Source organism: Anolis sagrei, chromosome 4 (assembly GCF_037176765.1).
Source record: "Anolis sagrei isolate rAnoSag1 chromosome 4, rAnoSag1.mat, whole genome shotgun sequence".
NCBI classification, from domain to species: Eukaryota; Metazoa; Chordata; class Lepidosauria; order Squamata; family Dactyloidae; genus Anolis; species Anolis sagrei.
The window spans coordinates 153032486-153054472 of NC_090024.1; the positions used below are offsets into that span (position 1 = coordinate 153032486).

The following is a 21987-nucleotide window of genomic DNA, read 5'->3' on the forward strand; positions in this document are numbered from 1 at the left end:
GGAATTTACTGCTGAAACAGTGTGCTTAGGATTCAGGTGCATCTCCCTAGCTTTCTACAGACAACACTAGAAGACAAGTCACGTGATGCTTTACATTAAGAAAAAAACATACACATTCCCAATATACATGAAAGGTTTTCAGGACAATGTTATGGATCAGCTCTGTTCTAGTCTTCCATTTAATTGCGATTAAAAGGAGCAAAAGAGTTCTCTTCACCAAGCTGTAACAAGTCAAGACCTGTAGCACATTACTGGCATCAGAGCCCACAGCTTGCAGCCCATTTTTATAGCCGTTCTGAAGTCAAAAGCATTCTCTCCAGAAGGCATCCTTGGCCGAGTCAAGCAAAGCCACCCCCCTCCCCACTGTCACCCAAACAGGGTAATAACTTTATGCACTGCAGGTTGAACTTGCAAAAAATCAGCCCAGACTTGTCTTTGCTCTTCATAGGTTTGCAATGAGATCATTGTGCTCCATTGAGAGCTCAAATTCTTTAGCTTGACAAAAGACATAGGTGAACGTGTCACGCTTTTACTGTTTTGCAGAGCTCAGATTCTGCAAAGATAACACGAGCTGTTCAGTGCTTGCCTAGGCTCTGAACGTGTGTTAATCTAAAATGGCTGCTCGGTAATACTTTAATTGCAGTTTCATGGCAACAAATTGCCACTTAGCTGTAATAAATTTTCTTGTGGCTTAGTCGGACTAACAATGAAGGCATGCACCTGAAAGAAAAGAAGACAATGGGAATCCAGAATGTTATGTTCTACAACGTCAAGGCACGGGGGAGCAAACCACAATGCCAAGCCAAAAGAGTTTTACACCAAAATATTTGGCACAAAGAAATATACACATGCCACAATCTCACTTCTCATCTTTATTATGAGAGCACTCTTCATAATACATTTCCCGGGTACCAGAGCACTGTATATTTTTAAGATCATTTAAAAATAATCTAGATGACAAATAAATATGAACTGATTGGCTAGCAGTCAACTTTTTGTAGCATTAAAATAGCAGTACTGTTCTCTTGACTACTTAACATAAACAATCTGTGCGAACATATATGGCCAATGCTGTACAGTAACAGAGCTAAATGTTTAAAGCAGAAGTGAAGAATGTTTCCTTTCAATGGTCCCTGATGCAAAGAAATGTAGGTGGTGAATGGAGCTGGATCAAAATCACCTACATTTTCAAGACTGCATATTTACATCCAGTCCCAATCCCTCAGTGTCCCTCTCCCATGAAAATTAAGTCAACAATATTTTCCACAAGTAACCTTTTTCTATTATGTTACAGTTATAATTCTCTTTTATATAAGACACTGGAATCAAAATCATAAAGGACAAAGAAAGACCCTCTGACATGGCATATAGGATTTGCTTGGGAAAAGCTTGAATCATCCAGAGCATGGTGGAATGAGTAGATCTAATGGCTGGTAAACTAGAGAGATATTACCTATTAACAAAGCAGCCCATTTTTTCAAAATTAGTTCATCAAAAATAATAATCATGAATCAATATTACATAATATAAACATGAGAACTGTATTAATTCATGGGGATGATTTCAGATTAGTTCAATTGCCCGTTCAATACCTGAAAGCTGCAGATTTTGAACATTCAAAAGCATCTGTAAGCAAGATATACATAACATGGATTCTTGAGATCTTTGTGCCTACAGTAACTTCTTGATATAGAGAAGTTTTCCTTCCTTGTCCTAAACTTTAAGGTGGGAGTTGTGGTCAGGAGGGCCACCATTTTAAATAGTTCTTCATATAAGAGCAAGCTTTTCCAGTGCCCCTCCCAAACCGCCACTTACTTCCCCACCATTACAGCCCCTTTTTATTGTTTGATATGCCTCTAGTTTCAAGAGTGTTTTACCCCAGGCAAGCATACTAGTTAAATATGTTCCATTGTATATTCATAACTCCATCAGTCCTCCTCCAATTTAGCACATCAAAGCAAAAGCTTCATCACTTGCATGTGGATTAGGCTAACATGAGTGACATTTGTAATCTTATAGGTCTGCAACTTAAGAAATGCTTTTAAGCTTGCTATTAAATAGGTAGCTGTGCTTTAAGAACCAGTCATATAATAGTTTATTTAAAGACTTTAATGAACTTCAGCCTCTTCATCGCTAAATGCCACACTATATTACTTACTGAAAATTATTAGCCATCATCTTAGTACTTCTAGGTTATATTAGACAACTGTAAACCTGGCACATTCTGCTTTAACAGCCGCAGGATGAGTGCTTATATACGGAAAGAATGAATTTTAAAAGGATGTCTACAAGAGTGCTAATACATAAGCTTTATACTTCTATGCCTCAATCTCCTCAAAGGAAATCAGACAGCATAACTCACCGACTTCTACTGGCTCAAATATTTTAGTGGAACCCTGTTAAGGTTCACCTCTAAAACCATTTTTGTGTTTTATTGATTGTTCCTTGGATTTGGACCAGAATCATTTGAATATACAGGATGTTGAGAAATATTCATGTCACATATTTCAAAAAAAAAAAAAGACCTGTAAATGTATGCAACAAACTGACATAAATGTGTTTGCTTCATGGGTTGAGAATACACTCAGTTTGACTGGACACAAAGGAGCTGCTAACTCATACTCCATCTCCTCTTCTTCATTCAGATTTCCAGAGTTTAATGCAAATTATAATATCTCAATTGTAATTTAACAATTTCAACAAGATGTACCAGGGTTAGAAACCATTAATTCCTCAGCTCAGATGTAATGGCAAACTATGATCTGCAATACAATTAGAGGTCAATGAGAATGCAAGGGGGAAAAAGCCATACTTATGGTTTTTTCATGCAACATGGAAGCTTAGTTTAGAAATGTACCTGAACAAACCCATAAGATACTCCAAGAAAGAGATCCACCACTGAAATGTGCATTAATTTTCACATTGGAATCTGAAGAATAGACACCTAGCATTTTCCTAGTATGTGTATTTTCTACAAAATATCACATTCAAGACTCCAAATTTCTAATTACTTTGTCAACAGGCCTGAGAGATAGAATTACACAACACAATCTAATTGGCAGATTGATATCGAACACCACAAGATCCTGCATTAGATTAGGAAGTAACTCAGGCACCACATAGCTTCCTCTGTTACTCTTGAACTATTACTCTTCTAATAGTTCAAGAGTACTCTTCTAATGTGAAATTTAATCTGAATACAGAATTATCCATCTCATACCTTTCATTTAGACTTTCAGTCAATGTATTTAGAATTGTCGGATATTTATATAAAAGGAAAATGAACATTTCACATTTGCCAGTCCTGGAACAACAGTGGTAATTCCTATGTGGAGATACTGAACACTGTTCCAGGAAATAAAGTTGATTCCGTATTAAACTGGATACTGTTGGAAGTCTTCTCTTATTACACTTTAGCATTGGCATCTTTGGTCACAGAAAGGATCCAGTTTTACCTCCCATACAAGAATAAGTCCATATTTCAGAGCTAATTCTTCTGCTGTGCTTTTTTCCAAAAGTAACTTGTGATATTCTGTGAAAATATTTCAACAGTTACAACTGAAGTTTCTTGAGGGCCTTAGCTTGCCACCCCACTAATCATTTACCAATGTCGGATGCGCTCTTGCTTCATGTCAACAACATATTTACATTTCATGTTTTCTCTTTTCTTCCACTCACTTTTGAGAACCATTCACCTTTGGGAAAATAGCTGTTACCAGTCCTCAGCTATTACATTTTCTTTCTAGTATTTTCAATATATGTGCATTGTTTTCTAAATGCGCACACATTATCACAGCTGTATTAGGTTTGTATGTTAGCTGCCGTGTACTTGCTTTTGAATTTTGTATACCATGCTGTGTTCCCCTTCTCTGTATACATCATGCTGTGTTTCAGATTAACTGGATAAAATAGAAGGGTTTTGCATGTATCTCACCTTTCTTTTCCTTGGCAAACTATTTAATGAAACTTTCCAGCAAGTTTCCATTATGTTACACCTTTGCAGCATCAGAACACAATAAGCACATGCGGCCTATTATTAGAGACAAAGGGCATTAGGAAGAAATTGAACTGCACCACCATTTTATCGACTATAATGCCACAGAAGGATCTGAAGTGAAGTTGTTCTCTCAACATGGTGTTTTATATTGCAAACTAGAGTCCTAAACCAGTCTCCAAACCCAGGAAAAATTTGAACTTCAAAATCTGGATGGTACAACAGTTTTTGGATGCAGCCCAGCCTTCTCAATTCACATAGAAATGATTGTATAGAGCAAGGTAGGAAAACACACACACACACACTTCCTATTGTTAACAAAGTTTAGGTGACTTAGGTGAAGAAAGCACAAGATTAATCGCACCAAGAGCTTAACTAATGAAACACCGCTGTTATCTGAATAAATATTTGAATGACTAGACGTTGCTTTTCAGTTCTACAGAGCTGCCAAAACTGACCCGTTATTTAGAGTTCAATGCATTCCTTACTCCCATAAAACTGTTGAAAAGCAGGAAAGTCAGATTTTGAAGTTTTTAAAAGTGCCCTTAAAAGTGACAGCGATGTAAGCTTTCATTCCTTGACAGAGGTTTTCCATGGCATACTGAAGTCCAAACTCAATTAAGGATGTTTTCATTTTAAGTTTTTATTATTTAAATACACCATACTAGAGCAAATGTCTCTGAAAGTATCACAAATAAAAGATTTTTTTTCTTCTTCATTCAGCAAATTAGGAGTAGGTGAAAATTTCTACACAGTAGCTGCTATGAGCTTGATTTTTTTTTCTTTTTTGTGTCATGGGAAGTAGCAACATTAGGACAAAACACACTTACATGCATACATACATTGTATTTTACAGAGATACAACAAAAGTGTTTGTGATAGAATATCACAAGAGCCCCATCCTTCCTTTAGCTCATGTCTGAGTTTTGAAACACATTTCCTTACAACACTTAAATATACAAAGAGCAAAGAGAATGTTGTTAAGGTAAAACACAGGGTACAAATTCTGGCCAGTGCCCTGCTAATTGTTAATGAGGGTAGAAAGCAGACTTGAAAGCTTATTTTAATTAGCTTCATTAGTCATTTTCCCCACCCCTCCCACCCAAAGTTGTTCTCCTCCAGTGGATTTTTTTTTCATTTTTCTCTACAGTCTCCCATTAGCCCAGATTCATGGAGTCCTTAATGTTCATTTTCAGTCATTGTAATACACCAATAAATGTGGGAAGGGCAACCAAGAGTAAAGAAGGTGCAATGGCATGAAGCTGGCACTGATGCTAGCTACAAGGTGACTTGTCTACTGGAGACATGGGATCCATCTGTGATGAACAAAGTTTGAGATGAAGGCACGCATTCTGCAGTACTCTGACCTTTTAGCAGACCTGGAAGAAATAAAAATGGGCATCTTAGCTAAAAACGTTTGACTTGAGCTGAACATAACTGCTTTCATCTCCTCCTTATTCACTTATTTTATTACATTAGTTCCCAACTGTGACTCAATTAAAGGTTTTTCTGCAACAGTCATCTAAATCCCTAAAGAATCCAGATGGGAAAATAGACCACAAAATATTTTTTTTCTAGTTTGACACCAAGATACACTTTCACAATTAATAATTACAAAAAAGAGCTTCTGGTGGGAAATTCTACAATTCCTTATTTTCTTTTGCACAAGATGCATTTCCTTTGGACGGGGATGAAATGGCACGCCTTGCCTTTGAAGCACCAAGTACAGTGATCGTCTAAATTAGGAAAAATTCTGTCTAAAGAAAATAAGATACCCTCCCCAGGCAAGGCTGGTTAACATGCTGCATAGCACAAAAGCTAAATATAGACATTTTGGAATATTTTCCTCCCATTTAAGATTCCTCGTCTGCTATGTTAGTTAATGTTACATAAACTCTGTAATATATGAAGTCAAACATGTGCCTCCACTGTGATGTGTTAATGAATTGCGATAATTAAAAATGCCTAGCTAGAGAGAAGCCTAACTTCCACGGATAAAGTAAAAACGATCGACAGTTTTAAAATGCAATCTGTTTGCAATTACCAAAATGAAATAATATATTTGATTTTTATGGTTTTTAAATGACATTTTGAGCTTCCTAAGAAGTTTTTTTTCTACCCTTTCTGTAAGTTACTAAAAGCCTGAGGTCTATTAGTAACTGCAACCCCCCACTTTCAAGCTAATTAAAGTGGTGGAAGCTTGGAGGTTTAATTCCCCAGAGCTGATGCTCAGTGTGAGAAAGGTAATTTGTCTGTCCAGAACAAAGATTAGGGAGCAGCCAGCAAGCATATTTAATAAATGAGCATCAAGTGTCCTCTACTATGGACACAGACAATACCAATTATGTAAGTACAAGGGAATTGTTGAGCGATATGTAAACTAGAAGATTCTGTGCAAGAGAGAGAATAGCAAAACGTAATCTAACTCATGCTTTATTTAAAAGTATAGGAGCAAGAGCCAAGTGAATACTCCGATCACTACCAATGAAAGGAAAAAGTATACCTTGTAAAATAGGGGCAGCATGAAGGGGATCAAGCATACCACCATGAGCTTTAAAGGAAAGCCCTCAGCTGCAAAGCATCCATCAATCTCCATGGAGTTTGTTTGGTCGTTTAACTATGATTATTTTAATATCCAAGTCACTGGTGATTGTTAGTTTGTTTATCGGAAGGATACTATTTAAGAAGCATCTTCCCACACAAAGCCTAATAGGAAGCAGTTCTGTTCAGGAACTTAATGTTTTGGTGTATAACATTCACCCACATCTGATGAGCAAAATGCACATAGGGTCAGACTAGCCATTTCTCTAGAAACTACTGCTCACCCTAGGCAAGCAGATAATTACAACACTGATAACTCGTGAATGCTTAGCCTAAGGCATAATGTGTGTTCAAACAAAAGAAAAGAAAAAAGGAAGAGATGTGCCACTTTGGTCCATAAAATTATGACGTTTCTCTCTTATATAAGAAAAGATACTGGAACCAGCTCCTTATTCTCAAGACCTGACCAACATCAACTCCTGATACCAATTTAAAGACAGAAAAAACTGATGAAACTCAACTCCATTATTCTCTAGAGAGATTATTTGGCTAACTTCAGATGATTAACCTTTTATTAAACCAGGGAGGTGATAAAGGAGAATATGGCTTATTGTTTTCAAGTAAGATAAGGGGGATATCACTGGGGCTTTCATCATGCCTTCTTCTGCACCTATTAAAACCAGAGGCATTTGTGTTGGCTCCTATATACAGCAATCACTATTTGAATGGCTAGCAAAGCAAAGCCTTCCATGGTACAAGTGGAATGGCGCTACTGACACTCCCCTCTGAGTAATGGGCGCATAAGGAACTACAGAACATGCAGTACTGGAAGAGGGCACAAACCACTTTTTCTTAAGACAATGTAACTCTACTGAATGACAGTACTACCATTCTCATCCAAATACATCCATGGGCATTATGAACCACGCATTGTGCTATACTGGTATCATGCATTGATAGGGTCACTTTGCTGCCTTCTGTTTTTCTTCTTCCCTTTTAAAACATGGTAGCAATGTCTAACAACCACAGAAGAATGTGCTCTTACTGTACCCTTCCATCATAATGAGTTACATTTAGGATGGATGCAGTTTTGTAATTGCAGCATATGCTTGTTTCATTTCTACACTGACCGCCGACATGACTGTACTTTTGCAGAAGCACAGAAAGACATGCAAACATATTAAACTTTAGCACACATACACAATACGTAGATAAAAATGAAATGCTAGACCATTTCACTCTTCAAAACGCAAAATATCTTGCCTACTTTAATGAAGCCATTTGCTAGTAAAATTTGCCAGCTAGGGCCGAGGCTGTATGTCTTAGGATTCCAAAAAGAGTATCAAAAACTCTCTTATTTAGGAACAAGCACCAATGAACTCAGAAGGATTTACTTTCTTAGAACATGTATTCAAGCTCTCAGCTTTAAATGTGCTCATAATTATTATATAAGTGCCAATATTTAACCACATTCTGGAGTATAGAGAACTACTAAGTGACAATTTCATGTTTTCTGAACATATTTACCCTCTAATGGCAGACATTTATGTATTCTCTTTGAAGCTGCCGAATTCATGAGCTGCCCAAGGCTTGCTTTTTAAAAACTTTATCCTCAAAATTCCTACTAACAGATAAATGTTATTTTTTGCTATCCTTAGAACAGACATTAATGAAGTTCCTATTGTAAATCCATAAAGAATTACCAAGTGAAGTGTGCACTTTGTTTCAATGCAATAACTCAGTGCTGTGTGATTGCCTGGGTTAATGATGAAAAAGTCAAATATACTATCAGAGCTGATGGAAAAATCCATCACCAATTTGAAATTAAAATTCATCTGTGGTCAATAAGATTTAATATCCATGCAAGTGGCGCTGTAAAGAGTAAATGAATCAATGTCATCAATACATAATCAGTATGAAATATGATGCGAATAAAATTATGTGCAAGACTTGTGCATTCAGTGTTTTCTGGATCAGTGTGGAATGAACAGTCCCTTAACTGAAGGTTGACAGTAATTATTATAAATTAGGCATAGCAGTTATCAAAATCCACTCACTTCCATAGCAACTATGGGACTTATTAGGGAGATTAAAATAGATGTAAGAACTGTCCAGTTTCAGCATAGACACAAGACAACTGTTGATCAAAATTGTTTCCTATTCTGCTACTGCAAACCAACTATATTGTACATTAGAATTGAAATCCAAGTGATATGACACATACATAACTGAATGGAGCCAACAGGAAGTGAGAACATATTTCTTCAAATCTGGCCAACTCAAGCTATTGGACAAAATAAACTTAGTTACTTTCCTAATGCTTACATGATGGTTATAAAACCCACTACTGCACAGGTAACATATTTGTTATCTTTCTGAATATGTACTTATGAAGAAGCTAGACTGCATGTACAATAGCCAAAAATTTGACAAAACGTTTCATCAAACAAGCCACAAGACACTACCATCCCTCAATCCATTTATGTGGGATCCAGATTAAACAGCAGCCACTTCTCAAACTCAAAAAAACCTCTACATTTAGATTTCCCTGTTAACTACATTCAGTTATGTGACACCATTTGAAAAGATAGGTAGTACAGGCTGGACATACGTTATTCCCAGCTTAGCTCTAATAAAAGCTATAAGCAATTGTTCAGTATTCACCTTCTGGTCTGGCAGTAGTGGATTGCTCTGAAGTGAATTCAAATGGCCATTGATGAGAGCTGTAGGTCTATCATGTTCGCAGAATAAACTGCCATTGATATAGTGAAACCTGTCTCCGGGGACCAGGCGGTTCCGGCAGGTAGAGCACGTAAAACACTGAAATGGATGAACAAAAGCAAGGTTAAACTTTGGTCTTGACAGTGCCAAAATGTGCTAACATTTGGATTAGAGAAATAAAGGATGCACGGCTTTGTCCCAAAACAGAAACTGCACCTGTTGGAACTGAGTTGTACTTTTAGACATGGAGTGCCTCTAATCACCAGGATGACAAATGCATTATATAAAGCCATTTTATTCATAACTAAGGCCATGTAAACCTCAGGAAATGTAAATTATATTCCAACATATATATATAAAGCTTTGAATTGAAGCTGCAACATGGAAAAGGTGATAGAGGGGATAAGTGTCAGTAAGACAAGCTTTCTTACCTTAAGATGATAGACATTCCCTTGTGCCCTCATAACCAGCTCACTAGCAGGAATTGACTGCCCACAAGCACTGCAAGCGCCACTATTTCCAAATAACCTGAAAACAAGAAAGTTGACACTTGTTACTTCCTCCCTATGAAGGAATAAGCCAGCACTGAAATAGCCATTTCAGCTTGTAAAAATCCTCTTCTGAAACCTGTTTGCATACTCTGGATACAGTAACTTCAAAATGCAACACAAGCCACAGAGTCGTAGAAGCATCCCATGCCTCTCAAGATGTGGATGCACGGGATCTAATAAAATATTGACTTGCATCTTGCAACACAAACCAATTCTCTGCAACACTTTTTATCAGATTACTGGGGTTTGTCATAAAAAAGGGGGAGACAGAATTCATGACTAGGGTTTAAATGCATTGTGTCCTTGAAATTATATGAAGAACTTTTTTGTACTTTAATCATATCTTGCGAGATGAGTCATCAAAAGGGTTAAGAGGATTTGATTGTATATCTAAGACGACATCATGCTCAGTGTATTGAAACTCCAGTAAACCTCCATCAGGGCAGAGTTTCCATTAGAAACTCTCGGCTATCCAGGTTGATATATAATGTGTATGGGTTAACCTTTTCAATCATGGTGTCAACACTTTAGATTTGCCTCTGCTCATCTCTTTCATCCTAACCTTCTCTCTCTCTCTTGATAATGAAATGCTTGCTCCAACTTCCCTCTATCTGCTCCTGAGTCCACAATTTAGATTACTTCATCTCTGCTAGCAACAAACTGAATGAAATTTCGATTTGAGCAGAAAGTAATTTACCGGGATCTGGACCCATTTGTCATCATATCTCTCTGGGTGTTTGCTGTATCACTGCAGTTTTCCTATGCAATCAAATGAGACCACAACATCTGCCATGGGTGGGGGGGGGGGGGGAGAGAGCAGAGGAAAAGCAGAGGGGGAAGGGGGGGGAAGAGGACTGTAGAAAAATATACACAATTCCTTTAATGCATTTGAAGCCGCATATACAGTGGAGATAATAATTTAATGAATATTGAACTCCCACTTTTACAGTGTGTAAGATTTTTTTTAGAGATTTGTAGTTGCTGTTTGCTTTCCTGCAGTTTCTCACTGCAACCAGAATATATTTAAATGATGAACCCAGACACAACTGCCTTGGGTTCAAGCAGGGGGATCCTGAATTAACTGGCTCACACCTCACAGGGTAAGAAAAAGAGCACTGGATGTTAAAGCATTAACATAGTGGTGTTGTAGTAAAGATGAATTGTTTGCACTGCTTTTTTCTTTTGTCCAACAGTAAAGTCATACAATTTTTGTATGGTCTAACAGTTTGGAGGATTATTTTTTTTAAAAAAAGAACAACAACCAGAAAATGCTATAATCTGAATGTTTGCTGCATGCTTCTGTATCAAGGAGACAGAGAAAGAAAAAAAATAATTGCTTTTGAGTTTTCCAGAATCAGTGCTTGCAGAGGGAGGCTTGTCATGTTCAAACTACTAATTTGCTGTCGCCACTTTATTGAAAATAGCCTGTAAGTTGTTATTAAATGTATCGACTGAACGACAGGGAGAGTAGTAAAACTGCCCCTTAAGATGGCTTTTAATAGGAAGCCTGAGAAACAAATTTTGCAGCAGCATCGATTTGAAGAGTTCAATCAAAACTCCATTTCAAAACTAATTAGTCTGAGATCCGCAACACACTGACACTTTCTTGTGAGTCAGAATGGGTACAAAGGGAAAGCTGAAGTGATACACTGCCAAGACCTCCAGCCTTAAAAGGACAGAACTGTCTAGAAAACTGGAGGGATGCTATTTTGGTATCGGCTCAATCAGAAGGACCAGTACAAAGTATTTACAAGCAGTACTGCAATTCCATACCCAGCATTACTATGTGTATTACCCTTTCCCCTTCCATCTACCCAATCACCATAAGCACCTATGGCAGTAGTCTATAAGAAAGTCATTTAAAGAGGCAGTAGGCAAAGCTTCTCGGGGGCTATCCATAAAACTGTGATCAAAGAGGCAACAAAATTTACAACAGAGGGTCTTTCAGTGTGGCAAAGTGAAATCTCATTGCTCCATTAATGTTCTCTTCCTAGAAAAAAAGAGACAGAGAGAAGGCACATGTGCACCTATACACACACATACACAGACGTATATAAATCTCCTTAGGAGGCAGCAAACACAGCAAAACTATCTCACAGTTTGCTGGTGAAGAGGGGGGAAATTCAAATGCTGCAAACCACTGAAAAGTATTTTTCATCATTTTGATTTTATTCTGCCTCATCTCCTCAAAAAGCATTCTGTCCTAACTCCTCCAAAACAATTGTACATTTGCAATTGAAACGAGAATGTATTTTAATGACTGCAACAGTCAAAACTGCAACCCAAGAGCTACCTGGGCATGAGCACTCTACACACACACACAATATTTATTTTCTTAAATAATGATTTTGTATTTAAAATATTCTTCAAATATTTATTAATTTGCTGCATTAAGCCACTGCTACTAATGAAGTGTCCTCATTTTATCTACTTTTTTTTTAAAAAAGTGTATTATTCTTCCAGTTAATGGCCACATACTCTATAGTAATTCCAGTGGAAATTTTAAGAATGTTTTGTTTTCCTAAGGAACAAGACAATGACTGCTAACTATCCTCTTTCTGAAAAGTTGCTTTTACATGGATTCTGTGAGAGAGCAAAGTTAATTAGCTAATCAGGGAGACTGTCCAGGACAGTATTTAATTTAAAAGGCTGGAGGCTTTAGGTGCTCAATTAAGTAGCTATCGGTCTCAGACTGGACTTTAATGGGCTCTTTTCTCTTTAACTCCAGCAATGGGGGAGAGATACCCCAGGTCAGGCTAATTAAAGCCAGGGGACTCTTTAATTGCGATGACAGAAGTGGTTTCAGTTTCCTTTCTTTGGGTCTTGGAGTCCAAGAAGGTTGTTAATATTTCAACATTTGGGCAACATAATCAATCACCAGCACTGAGATGTTGTATACATGGATGAAAGGCAGGTTTTACATCTTGTAGTATTATGTAATGCCGCCTTAAAATAAATCTACCTCTTTCCCCTTCCCAACCCACAGTCAAAACTTTAACAAAGGGGCCAAGGACAGTAAATTGGAGACAAAAGGACAATTTGGGCACCTTAGTCAAAAAAATCAGTTTACCTATTTGTAATAAACTGTAGAAATATAATGCACAGAGTAAAGATTGTGAGCATTGTGGAGATACCACAGAAACCAAAAAGCCCTGGATGATTAGGTTCTGAAGTCACCTTTTCTCTTTGCATGTAAAGAAAGGGTGGCATATCTGTACCTGAATACATCCAAATTTTCATTTGAAAGAACTGCATATTTAGATCTACTGATCCACAAGCAATTGGTTTTCCTACACTGGATCCAAATTCTGCACCAGTTGTATCAGATGTAACAAAGACTACATTGAAAATTATGCCTCAAGCCAAGTCCATTAAAGGTACTTCAGCATAACTACAGCCCAAGCACCTTAAAAGCACCAGAAGCTATTGATACTTAAAAGGGGGGGGGGGGGGGAGGCGGCTGTGGAAGTGCTGCATTAGGGAAGGGGGAAGAGGGAAAAAAATATCAGCCAAATTACGCTTGGTTAATTCAGAGTAACAGATCTGCCCCCAAGTGAATTGGAGGCCTTGAATTAATTCTGTTATGACAAATCAAGATAAACGTTCCCCCTAAATTGCATGCGATTTAATTAATTTTTGAGATCCTGGATTTTTTTTCCAAGCTAATAGTTCACATGCTCCTGTGCTGTCATTGTGCTTGAGTGGGCAGACTTCAAAGTGATATTAAATAACCAACTATTAGATTTACCTAGCACGTCCTATTGGAAAAATGCCATTTAATTACCTAGCCTGTTCAATTAAAGGGACAGTATTCCCTGAATATAGCAGCTTGCTGTTGATTACCAGAAAAATGAACCCGTTGCCTGGCGGCTCTCTTGCTTTCCTCCCCTCCTCAAATAGCTCCTACTGTGGGATAGCCATGTGAATGGCAATGAGAGTATCAAGGAGGAAGGAGAGCATCTTTTGCCTACTGGAAAGGGGATCAAGCATCCGCCCTCCCATGTCAGGCACAGCAACTGCCCTCCATCCTGAGCTCAGTTTGGACGGCTGGGTTGCTGAACACCTTGCTCTAACCATTATCCAGGCAATCTGATCAGGCCATTAATAAACTACAGCTCTGTCTCCCCACCAACACCCCCACAAAACCCAACTTCCTTCCCCTCCAGACTGGGCATAAGGAATCACAGAGCTATACTCAGAGACACTTGTACAGAAAGAGTTCTCAAACACTAGCCCTTTAAGAAATGCCTATTCTGCTTCTCCATGTTCCTTCCCCCCACTTTTCCAATCCTATCCTCGCCAATTCTCTCTTGCTCTCTCCAAGGCCAATTTTGTTAATTAAATGTTTTGTTTGCGACACAGCTCTCATTCATTTCGGACACGTCATTCCAGGCAGATCTAAGCCAGGGACGAGATCTCATTAGATAAAACCTATCAGAACTAAGAGAAAATGGAGGAGACACTAATTAAAGCTCTTAATTGTGTAGATTCACTGCCACACTGCTGCTTTATCAAGAATCTCATGGCTGGGGGGGGGGGCGCTACCCACCACTCTCCTCCCTTCCCAAAAAAGCTTTCAGTTCCCCCAGGGTAGCAGTGTTACAAGTTACGGGCCAAAAAAAGAGTCAATGGGCTTCCATTTCTCCAAACACACACACAGATACAAATCTGGAGCAGTTCTTAGACAGATTGGGTAAGACTGACTTCATAAAGCCCCAGCTCAGAAGCTGTTTAAAGGCTCCTTGCTTTAAGGAGAGGGGTAAGGGGGCTGGCTACATACCTATCATAACATAACATCTATTCATTTCAGAGGCTGCATAACAACTTTTCTTTCCACTTAATAAACATATCCCACTGTAACTACAATTAAGGACATTTTTTTGAATTTCTGCAAGTCCTAAAACAACAATCCAGTACTCAATTCTCACTCCCTTCCTACCCAAACCTCAATTAAAATGGCAAACATATATTGCAGAATGCTGATGAAATGATAGATTAGGACACTTAGTTATACACATGCCCAAAAGCCATCAGGGTCACAAATGGAAATTTATACAACTGCTTCAGTAGGCTCTTATGCTATGGGATGGATAAGTGCATACCTGATATAACTGAAGTGTGCTGGATTGTCATTATATTGGGCAAGCTGCTTAGTTCTATTGAACAGTCAGAAGGATGGAACAAAATCCAGTCCAAATTTACTATCTGATAAGGCACCCTATTTATAATCGCCTATAGTAGGACTGTAATAAGTTTTGGGCACACAAAAACCTGAGGCAGAGATTCCAATAAGCTGGTCTGAACTTGCCTTAGGGATACAGTAGGCAAGTTCTCTTTTTAATTAGTAGTGATCAGAAGAGGTTTGTTTGATGGTTTTAGTAGAGAGGGATGGAATCTGTACCGTTCATTGAATCTGAACAGTAGTGTCAATTTTTCCACTTCAAACAAACCTCTTTTTCTAACCGTTCTGCTCTATTTAATTAGAATTCTGTCTCGCTTATACAGTTACTTCGGACAGGGATCAAGAATACATCACTGTAAGCCTGCACATACTGATTTTCGAGCATTTACTTTAAAAATCCAGACACTTAGCAAAATTAATGTAGCAATCCTTTAAAACCTCTCTACAGCTATTTTGTTTCCTGTATTATGCTTAGATGATTAAAGGTGCCAGTATTACAATGGGGAGAAAGGCTCAGGTGCCATTATTACTTTAGTAACATTTTTCAAAAACAGCGATTGATGCCTCTAAAGTCACCCTAAGGTTTCCAAAATCCAACATCACACTACATACAGCTATTCCATAGTCACATAAAAGTTCAAAGCAGGAGAAGATTCAATAATGTTTGTAACCAAGTATCTGATGAGAGAACATAATAAGATTTCAACTGGGAAGATGGTTCCTTTTTCCCATCCAGGACCTGGGATATTTCCTCAAATGTAATATGAACAGTGAAGCTTCAGACTATAATGCCAACACCCCACATCGCCTTTGCTTTGCTTTTTTTCTGTGCCAAAAAAAGGTGGAAGGGGGCTGTTTAATTACGGATTGCTGAACTAGAACACCTCCTTAAAGCATTCATGTGCATCAGTCTATCAAGTCATTTACTCAAATTAGATGTGTAATCCTTCAAAATGCCTCCTTGCAAAATGAGTTTAAAGGAGTTCGGAGTTCACCTGAAAAGATCCAATGGGCACCTGACCGCTTAAATTCCTTTTCATTAATTGCTCCACAACTAATTGGGGGAGAGGGGAAGATAATATATCTTTGTAACTTAAAACAGAGAAGATTAAGAACTCCTGCTGTAATTATAAATGTCTGAGCCTTTAGCCATATATACAGGCATTTTCATCTACACTGAAAGATACACTCCACAACAACATGAAAGGGACTGGGCTGTGTGTATCCACTTTTTGTTGAAGATGCACCCCTGACCTTCTTAACAGTTAATCAACTCTTTCCCAATGAATGCAGATAATGAGTCACTCCCTTTCCAATTAAAGGTGTGCAATGCAAAGAATAGTACAATATGTTGTCGAAGGCTTTCATGGCCAGAATCGCTGGGTTGCTGTGAGTTTTCCAGGCTGTTCCAGAAGCATTCTCTCCGGATGTTTTGCCCACATCTATGGCAGACATCCTCAGAGGATGTGGGATCTGTTGGAAACTAGGCAAGTGAATACCTCCCAACAAAGGATCCACCCAGCCAGCAACCAGCCAGACTTTGAAACTGCAAGGCTATTCAATGCTAATGAAGGTGGCCAATTGCAACATTCACACTTGCCTCAAGCAGACAAGAGTTCTTTCTCCCACCCTGGACATTGCACAGATATATAAACCTCACTTATCTAGTTTCCAACAGACCTCACAATCTCTGAGGATGCTTGCCATAGATGTGGGCAAAACATCAGGAGAGAATGCTTCTGAAACATGGCCATACAGCCTGGAATACTCACTGCAACCCAATAGTACAATAGTTACTGAATAGACAGCTGTTCCACTTTTTTTGCCCATCCACCAGTCCTAGTTAACTCTACAATTGCTGTCCTACATAGGGCTGGGATAAACACACACTTCATCCCTACAACAGTCTTTGGCAGGGCTCTGTTTTAGAGACCTTAAATGTTCAGAAGCCCCCTAAATGTTTTATCTACTTACTCTCGTCACAACTGGTCCAATATTTCCACCATAACTCAAGGAATTGCTGCAACAAATCAGGATTGTAGCTTTGAACTACCACCACTTGCAGGCACCTGGTCATTTTTCTTTGCTTCACAGAGAGATATGAAGTTGGTATCCATATTTACAAACACCTGTGGGTCCCCAGATGTTTTGGCCTTCAACTGCCAGAAATCCGAACAGCTGAGAGTTGGAGGCCAAAACAACTGGGGACTCACAGATTGAAAACCGCTGACATACACAGACCATTTAAAAACCTAGCCAATGAATGCAGCCTACCTTCCCTCTGCCTCTCTTACCTGATATAATCGTTTCTGCACAGGATCATGCCGCTTTTAGTGTAGCAGGATGTGCCAATTTCTCCCAGTTGGGCTTGGCAGCAGGAACACTTCAGGCACCGGCTGTGCCAATAACTATCCATGGCATAGAGCAAGAAGCGGTCAGCAATCTTCCCTCCACAGCCTGCGCATCTCTTCCATGAGAGGGAGCCACTGGTGACCGGGGGAGGCTGCGAGCTGCTGCCCGGGTTCACCATGTTCTGGACAGGAAAGAGAGCAAAATGAGAAGAAGAGAAGGTTAACTTATCAGCCAGGGAGCCCTTGCATCTTGCCTAATGCAGCATAATGTGAGGAGGAGCGGGAGGAGGGAGGGAGAAGGATGGGGAACAGCCGCTTGTTTACTTTCCAGAGTCTTTGTTCTGGGTTAATTAGCCGCCTCCCTTTCCAAGTTGGCTAGCGGTGCCCAATGACAGTGTGAGCCTGCAATGCTCCTGTCAAACTCAGAGTGACCCCCGCTTTGTTTGCTGCTAGGAAAGTACACACACCTGGAGTCACACAGTCTGCATGGCCCTCCCAGATATAAATTGTTGGGGCCCCACAACACTAAAAAGAGAAGGGTGGGAGCACAGCCGAAATGCCTGGCTACAACTCTTGGGAGCCCCCGGTGGCGCAATGGGTTAAACCCCTGTGCTAGCAGAACTGGTCAGTAGTTTGAATCCAGGGACAGCGGGTTGAGCTCCCTCTGTCAGCTCCAGCTCTCCATGCGGGGACATGAGAGAAGCCTCCCACAAGGATGGTAAAACATCCAGGCATCCCCTGGGCAACGTCCTTGCAGACAGCCAATTCTCTCACACCAGAAGCAACTTGCAGTTTCTCAAGTTTTAGAGAGGGGGGGGAAAAAACTCTTGGGAAGCACAGCTGCACTTCACAAGTTGGAAACAGTTCTGGGGCTTGTTTCATTCTATTTTACAAGCGGGGGAAACCTACGAAGCTGGGAAACTGGTTTTTCAAGGTCTCCTTTCTCATTCCATTGTTATCAGCAGGGGCCCAACGACAATTATCCCCATTTACTGTTTAGTTTTTTTGAAAAAAGATCAAATGAGGCGGAGGAGGTCTTCCCTCGCCCCCCTGCAAGAGAACGCTTTGCCGAATAATAATAGATCACTAGACTTTTAAGAAGCCTGTTAACTTCCTATACAAACACAATCTACTTTTGTCTCACTAATCTGCCCTTGATCAGCAATTTAAATGCTAAACGCTTTGTTGCCCTGCTAAAAAAAAAAGTTTGGAGGTAATAGCAAAGAGGCACAAAACAATCAAGTATGCCCCACTCAGGAAACAGTGAGCATGGCTGGGGTGGAAAAAAAGGATACAAACAAATGTACAAGTGTGTTTTTCCGCTTGGTAATACATTCTTCATAAAAGCAGGGCACTGGGGAGATTAATAATGGAAACAATTCATAAAGCTTGCTTGAAACTGATTAATGCACCCGGAGGAGTCCAACAGACTTGGGTTTCTTCATTCCTTTATACCAGGCATGGGCAAACTTCAGCCCTCCGGGTGTTTTGGACTACAACTCCCACAATTCCTGGCCTCAGGCCCTTTCCTTTTCCCCCTCAGCCGCTTAAGCGGCTGAGGGAGAAAAGGAAGGGGCCTGAGGCCAGGAATTGTGGGAGTTGTAGTCCAAAACTCCTGGAAAGCCAAAGTTTGCCCATGCCTGCATTCAGATATCAAAAATATCAAGTTATTTACTGTCAATTTAGCAGTGTTTCTCCTTTCATTAAAGGTCCCTGCTCACTTTAAGGCATTCAGCTATAACAACACATAGGAGGAAACAGAATAGCAAACTTTTTCAACTTAGTTACAACAGCAGTTTCCTTAAAATAGGCCTTTTTTAAGAGAGAGAGAGCGAGAGAAGCAGGTTTTCCTTCCAAATAACTCCTGATCATATGGTTCAGTTGACCACACAATAAACCAGCCTGCGAACTGCACCAATTAAGACTGTAACTAAAAACCCCGAGACTTGGGGGAAAGAGAACCACTCTAAAAGCCATTAGCATTGCATTTCTCTGAATGCATCATATACCTTTATGTAAATTGATTTCTGATGCATTTAAACTCACGAAATGGCCTTTTGTTACCATTTCCAGCAATACGAACCTGGCCTTTTTTTCTGACTTTCTGATTAGAAACAAATCCTATTTCCACACCTCCTGTAAAGAACCCCAAAAGTGTCCCCCTCAAATGCAAACCCACTTGTGCCTTGTCCACCAGGGTCTATGTGGGAAAAGAAAAAGTAAATATTGTACCTAAAGGGGAAACGTTACCCTGACAGAAGCACCCAGTAACCCCATTAAGCCAAAGCTCTTAAGGACAAGCAATACCTTAATGCTGATTAGATCTAAAAGAGATGAATCAAGAGGACTGACCAGAAAGTGACTCCTTCCCTCGCTCACGAAGGAAGGATGGGGGCCCTGATCAAGTTTCAGGCAGAGTTGGGGAGGTGGCAGGAAAGAAGGAAGAGAAAAAATACACACACACAGGGAGAGAAAGAGAGAGACAGAGAGGAGGAAAAGCTTTTAACTGAACTAGCCTCGCTCTGGTAATTACACAGCCATTTCGGGTCCTGGAAACAGAGGCAATGAAACAAAAAGGAGAGGCGAAACACACACAGAGGGAGAAAAAGAGAGGGGGAGGAAGGGAGGGAGAAAGAGAGGGAAAGAAGGAAGGGAGAGAGAGGGGGAGAAAGAGAAGAAGAAAGAGAGGGGGAGAGAAAGACTGGGGAGGAGAAAGAAGGGAGAGCGAGAGAGAAGAAAGAGCAAGATAGGAAGAGAAAGGAGAGGGGAGAAAGAGGGAGAGAGAAGAAAAAGAAGGGAGAGTGAGAGAGAATAAAGAGCTGGAGAGGGAAAGGAGAGGGGGGGAGAAAGAAGTGAGAGAGTTTAGAAAGGGGGAGAGAGAGAGAGAGAAGAGAAAGAAGGGAGGGAGAGGGGAGAAAGAGAAGAAGAGGGGGAGAGAAAGAAGAGAGAGACCGGAGAGGAGAAAGCAAGGGAGAGAGAGAAGGAGAGGAGAAAAAGAGGGAGAGAGAAGAGAAAGAAGGGAGAGTGATAGAGAATAAAGAGCGGGAGAGGGAAAGGAGAAAGGGAGGGAGAGAAAGAAGAGAGAGGGTAGAAAGGGGGGAGAGAGGGAGAGAGAAGAGAAAGAAAAAGAAGGGAGAGAAAGGAGAAAGAGGGAGAGAAGGGAGAGAGAGAGAAGAGAGGGGGAGAGGAAGAGAAAAAAGAGGAAGAGAAAGAAGAGAGGAAGGGGGGAGAGAGAGGAGAAAGAGGGGAAAGAGAAGGAGAGAGGGGGAGAAAAAAGAGGGAGGGGGAGAGGAGAAAGAGAGAGAAAGAAGAGAAATAGAGGGAGAGAAAGGAGAGAAATAGAGGGAGGGGAGAAATAGAGAAGGAGAGAGCCCTTTGACAGAGACTATTCATAGAGACACAGCTTGCAACTCCAAAAATTGAAAATAATAATAATGGGATGCTTTAATTCACGGCTTGTTTTGAAATCAGCTCGATCCGGGGGGAGAGAGAGAGAGGGAGGGAGGAAAGAAAATGCCTCCTCCTCCTCCTCCTCACTTGAGATTTCTTTCTCTTGCCACTGTTTCCCAAGGAGTGTTTAGCTGCGAAGAAAGAAGTGCAAAGGAGGGGGGGGGGAGTTGACGGGCTTGTTTGGCTTCCAAATGCGGGGAGACGAAGGGAGGAAGGAAGGAGGGCAAGGGCAAGGGAAAGGAAGGGCAAGGGCCCGCCGAAGCCGCCGTACCTGTTTCCCCTCTATGGTGCAAGAGGCCGAGGATAACGTGGTGGAGGAAAGGCGGGGAGGCTCTTCGTGGCCAGAAAGCGGAGAGGCGGGAAAAGGGGGAGGTTGTTGACGGAGCAAGGCAGCGAGCGAGCCCGCACGGCGCGGGCGAGAGGGGGAGAAGCAGCGCCCCTTCTCTCGCGTCTCTCGCCTCCGGAGTCAGCAAGCAAGCGAGTGAGTCCGTCCTTCCTTCCTGCTTCCTTCCCTCCTTCCTTCCCTTCCTCGGCGGCTAAGTTTTGGCCCGCTGCTGCTGCTGCTGCTCCTCCTCCGAGCCCGGGTCCTCCCTCTTCCTCTTCCTCTTCCAAAATGGGCTCCTCGGTGTTTAAAAGTCCCGAAAGCGGCGGGTTGGTTCAGCGGGCGGGAAGCGGAACAGCTCCGGCTCCCAGGCTGGGTCGGCGCTCCTTCCTGCTCTCGAAGTGGAGGGAAGAGGAGGAGTTGTGGCCGCGGTGGCGTCGCTGTGGTCGGCGGGACGCGCGCAGGGAGGCCCCGCTCTGGCTCTGGCTCTGGCTCTGCTTGCTCGGCTTCTGCTGCTCCTCTCCCTCCTCCGCCTCTGCGCTCTTCTGGCCCATGTGTTACTGACAGAGCAAAATCCCAACAAGTCCGCAGCTCGGCCCCCCGCGTCACAGCGCCTCGCCCAATCCCCGCGCCGCTTGTTCAGGCGGAATAATAAAACCGCCCAATCGCGAGCAGGGCGAAGGAACCAGGGGGCGGGGAAAAGGCCGAAGCAGGAGGGGGGAGGAGGAGGAATCGAATAGAGAGAAGGGTGCTTCTCTCTACTCTTAACGCGCTTCCACACCGCTTTAACTACTCTGCCTCATTCCTCTGTTTTTTTTAGAGCCTTCTCTAAAGCCAGTGGGATTTTGGCCTGCATCAATAGGAGTCTAGTATCT

At 41.0% G+C, this 21987-nt stretch overlaps 1 protein-coding gene across 2 annotated transcripts; it reads right to left on the bottom strand.

The window, feature by feature from the left end:
* Window positions 1-4617: 4617 nt before the first annotated feature.
* LMO4 (LIM domain only 4) lies at window positions 4618-21682 on the bottom strand. 2 transcript variants are annotated; one of them, XM_060773886.2, is made up of 5 exons: window positions 21062-21682; window positions 17284-17522; window positions 9688-9784; window positions 9200-9355; window positions 4618-5373 (listed from the first exon to the last, which is right to left on the bottom strand). In XM_060773886.2, the coding sequence occupies exons 2-5, from the start codon at window positions 17517-17519 to the stop codon at window positions 5365-5367; spliced, it is 498 nt and encodes a 165-aa protein (XP_060629869.1). In that variant the 5' UTR covers window positions 17520-17522; window positions 21062-21682; the 3' UTR covers window positions 4618-5364. The 2 variants fall into 2 exon arrangements, with proteins under 2 accessions (XP_060629869.1, XP_067323881.1); XM_067467780.1 differs by lacking the exon at window positions 21062-21682 and adding an exon at window positions 19648-19670.
* Window positions 21683-21987: the final 305 nt, after the last annotated feature.

Bases quoted from the DNA above. Each gene is read 5' to 3' on its own strand.
- LMO4 (XM_060773886.2), bottom strand. From the start codon at position 17,519: ATGGTGAACCCGGGCAGCAGCTCGCAGCCTCCCCCGGTCACCAGTGGC. The intron at 9,785-17,283 runs GTAAGAGAGGCA...TCTTGTTTTCAG, and splicing joins TGCAGAAACGATTATATCAG to GTTATTTGGAAATAGTGGCG. The intron at 9,356-9,687 runs GTAAGAAAGCTT...CATCCATTTCAG, and splicing joins GGAATGTCTATCATCTTAAG to TGTTTTACGTGCTCTACCTG.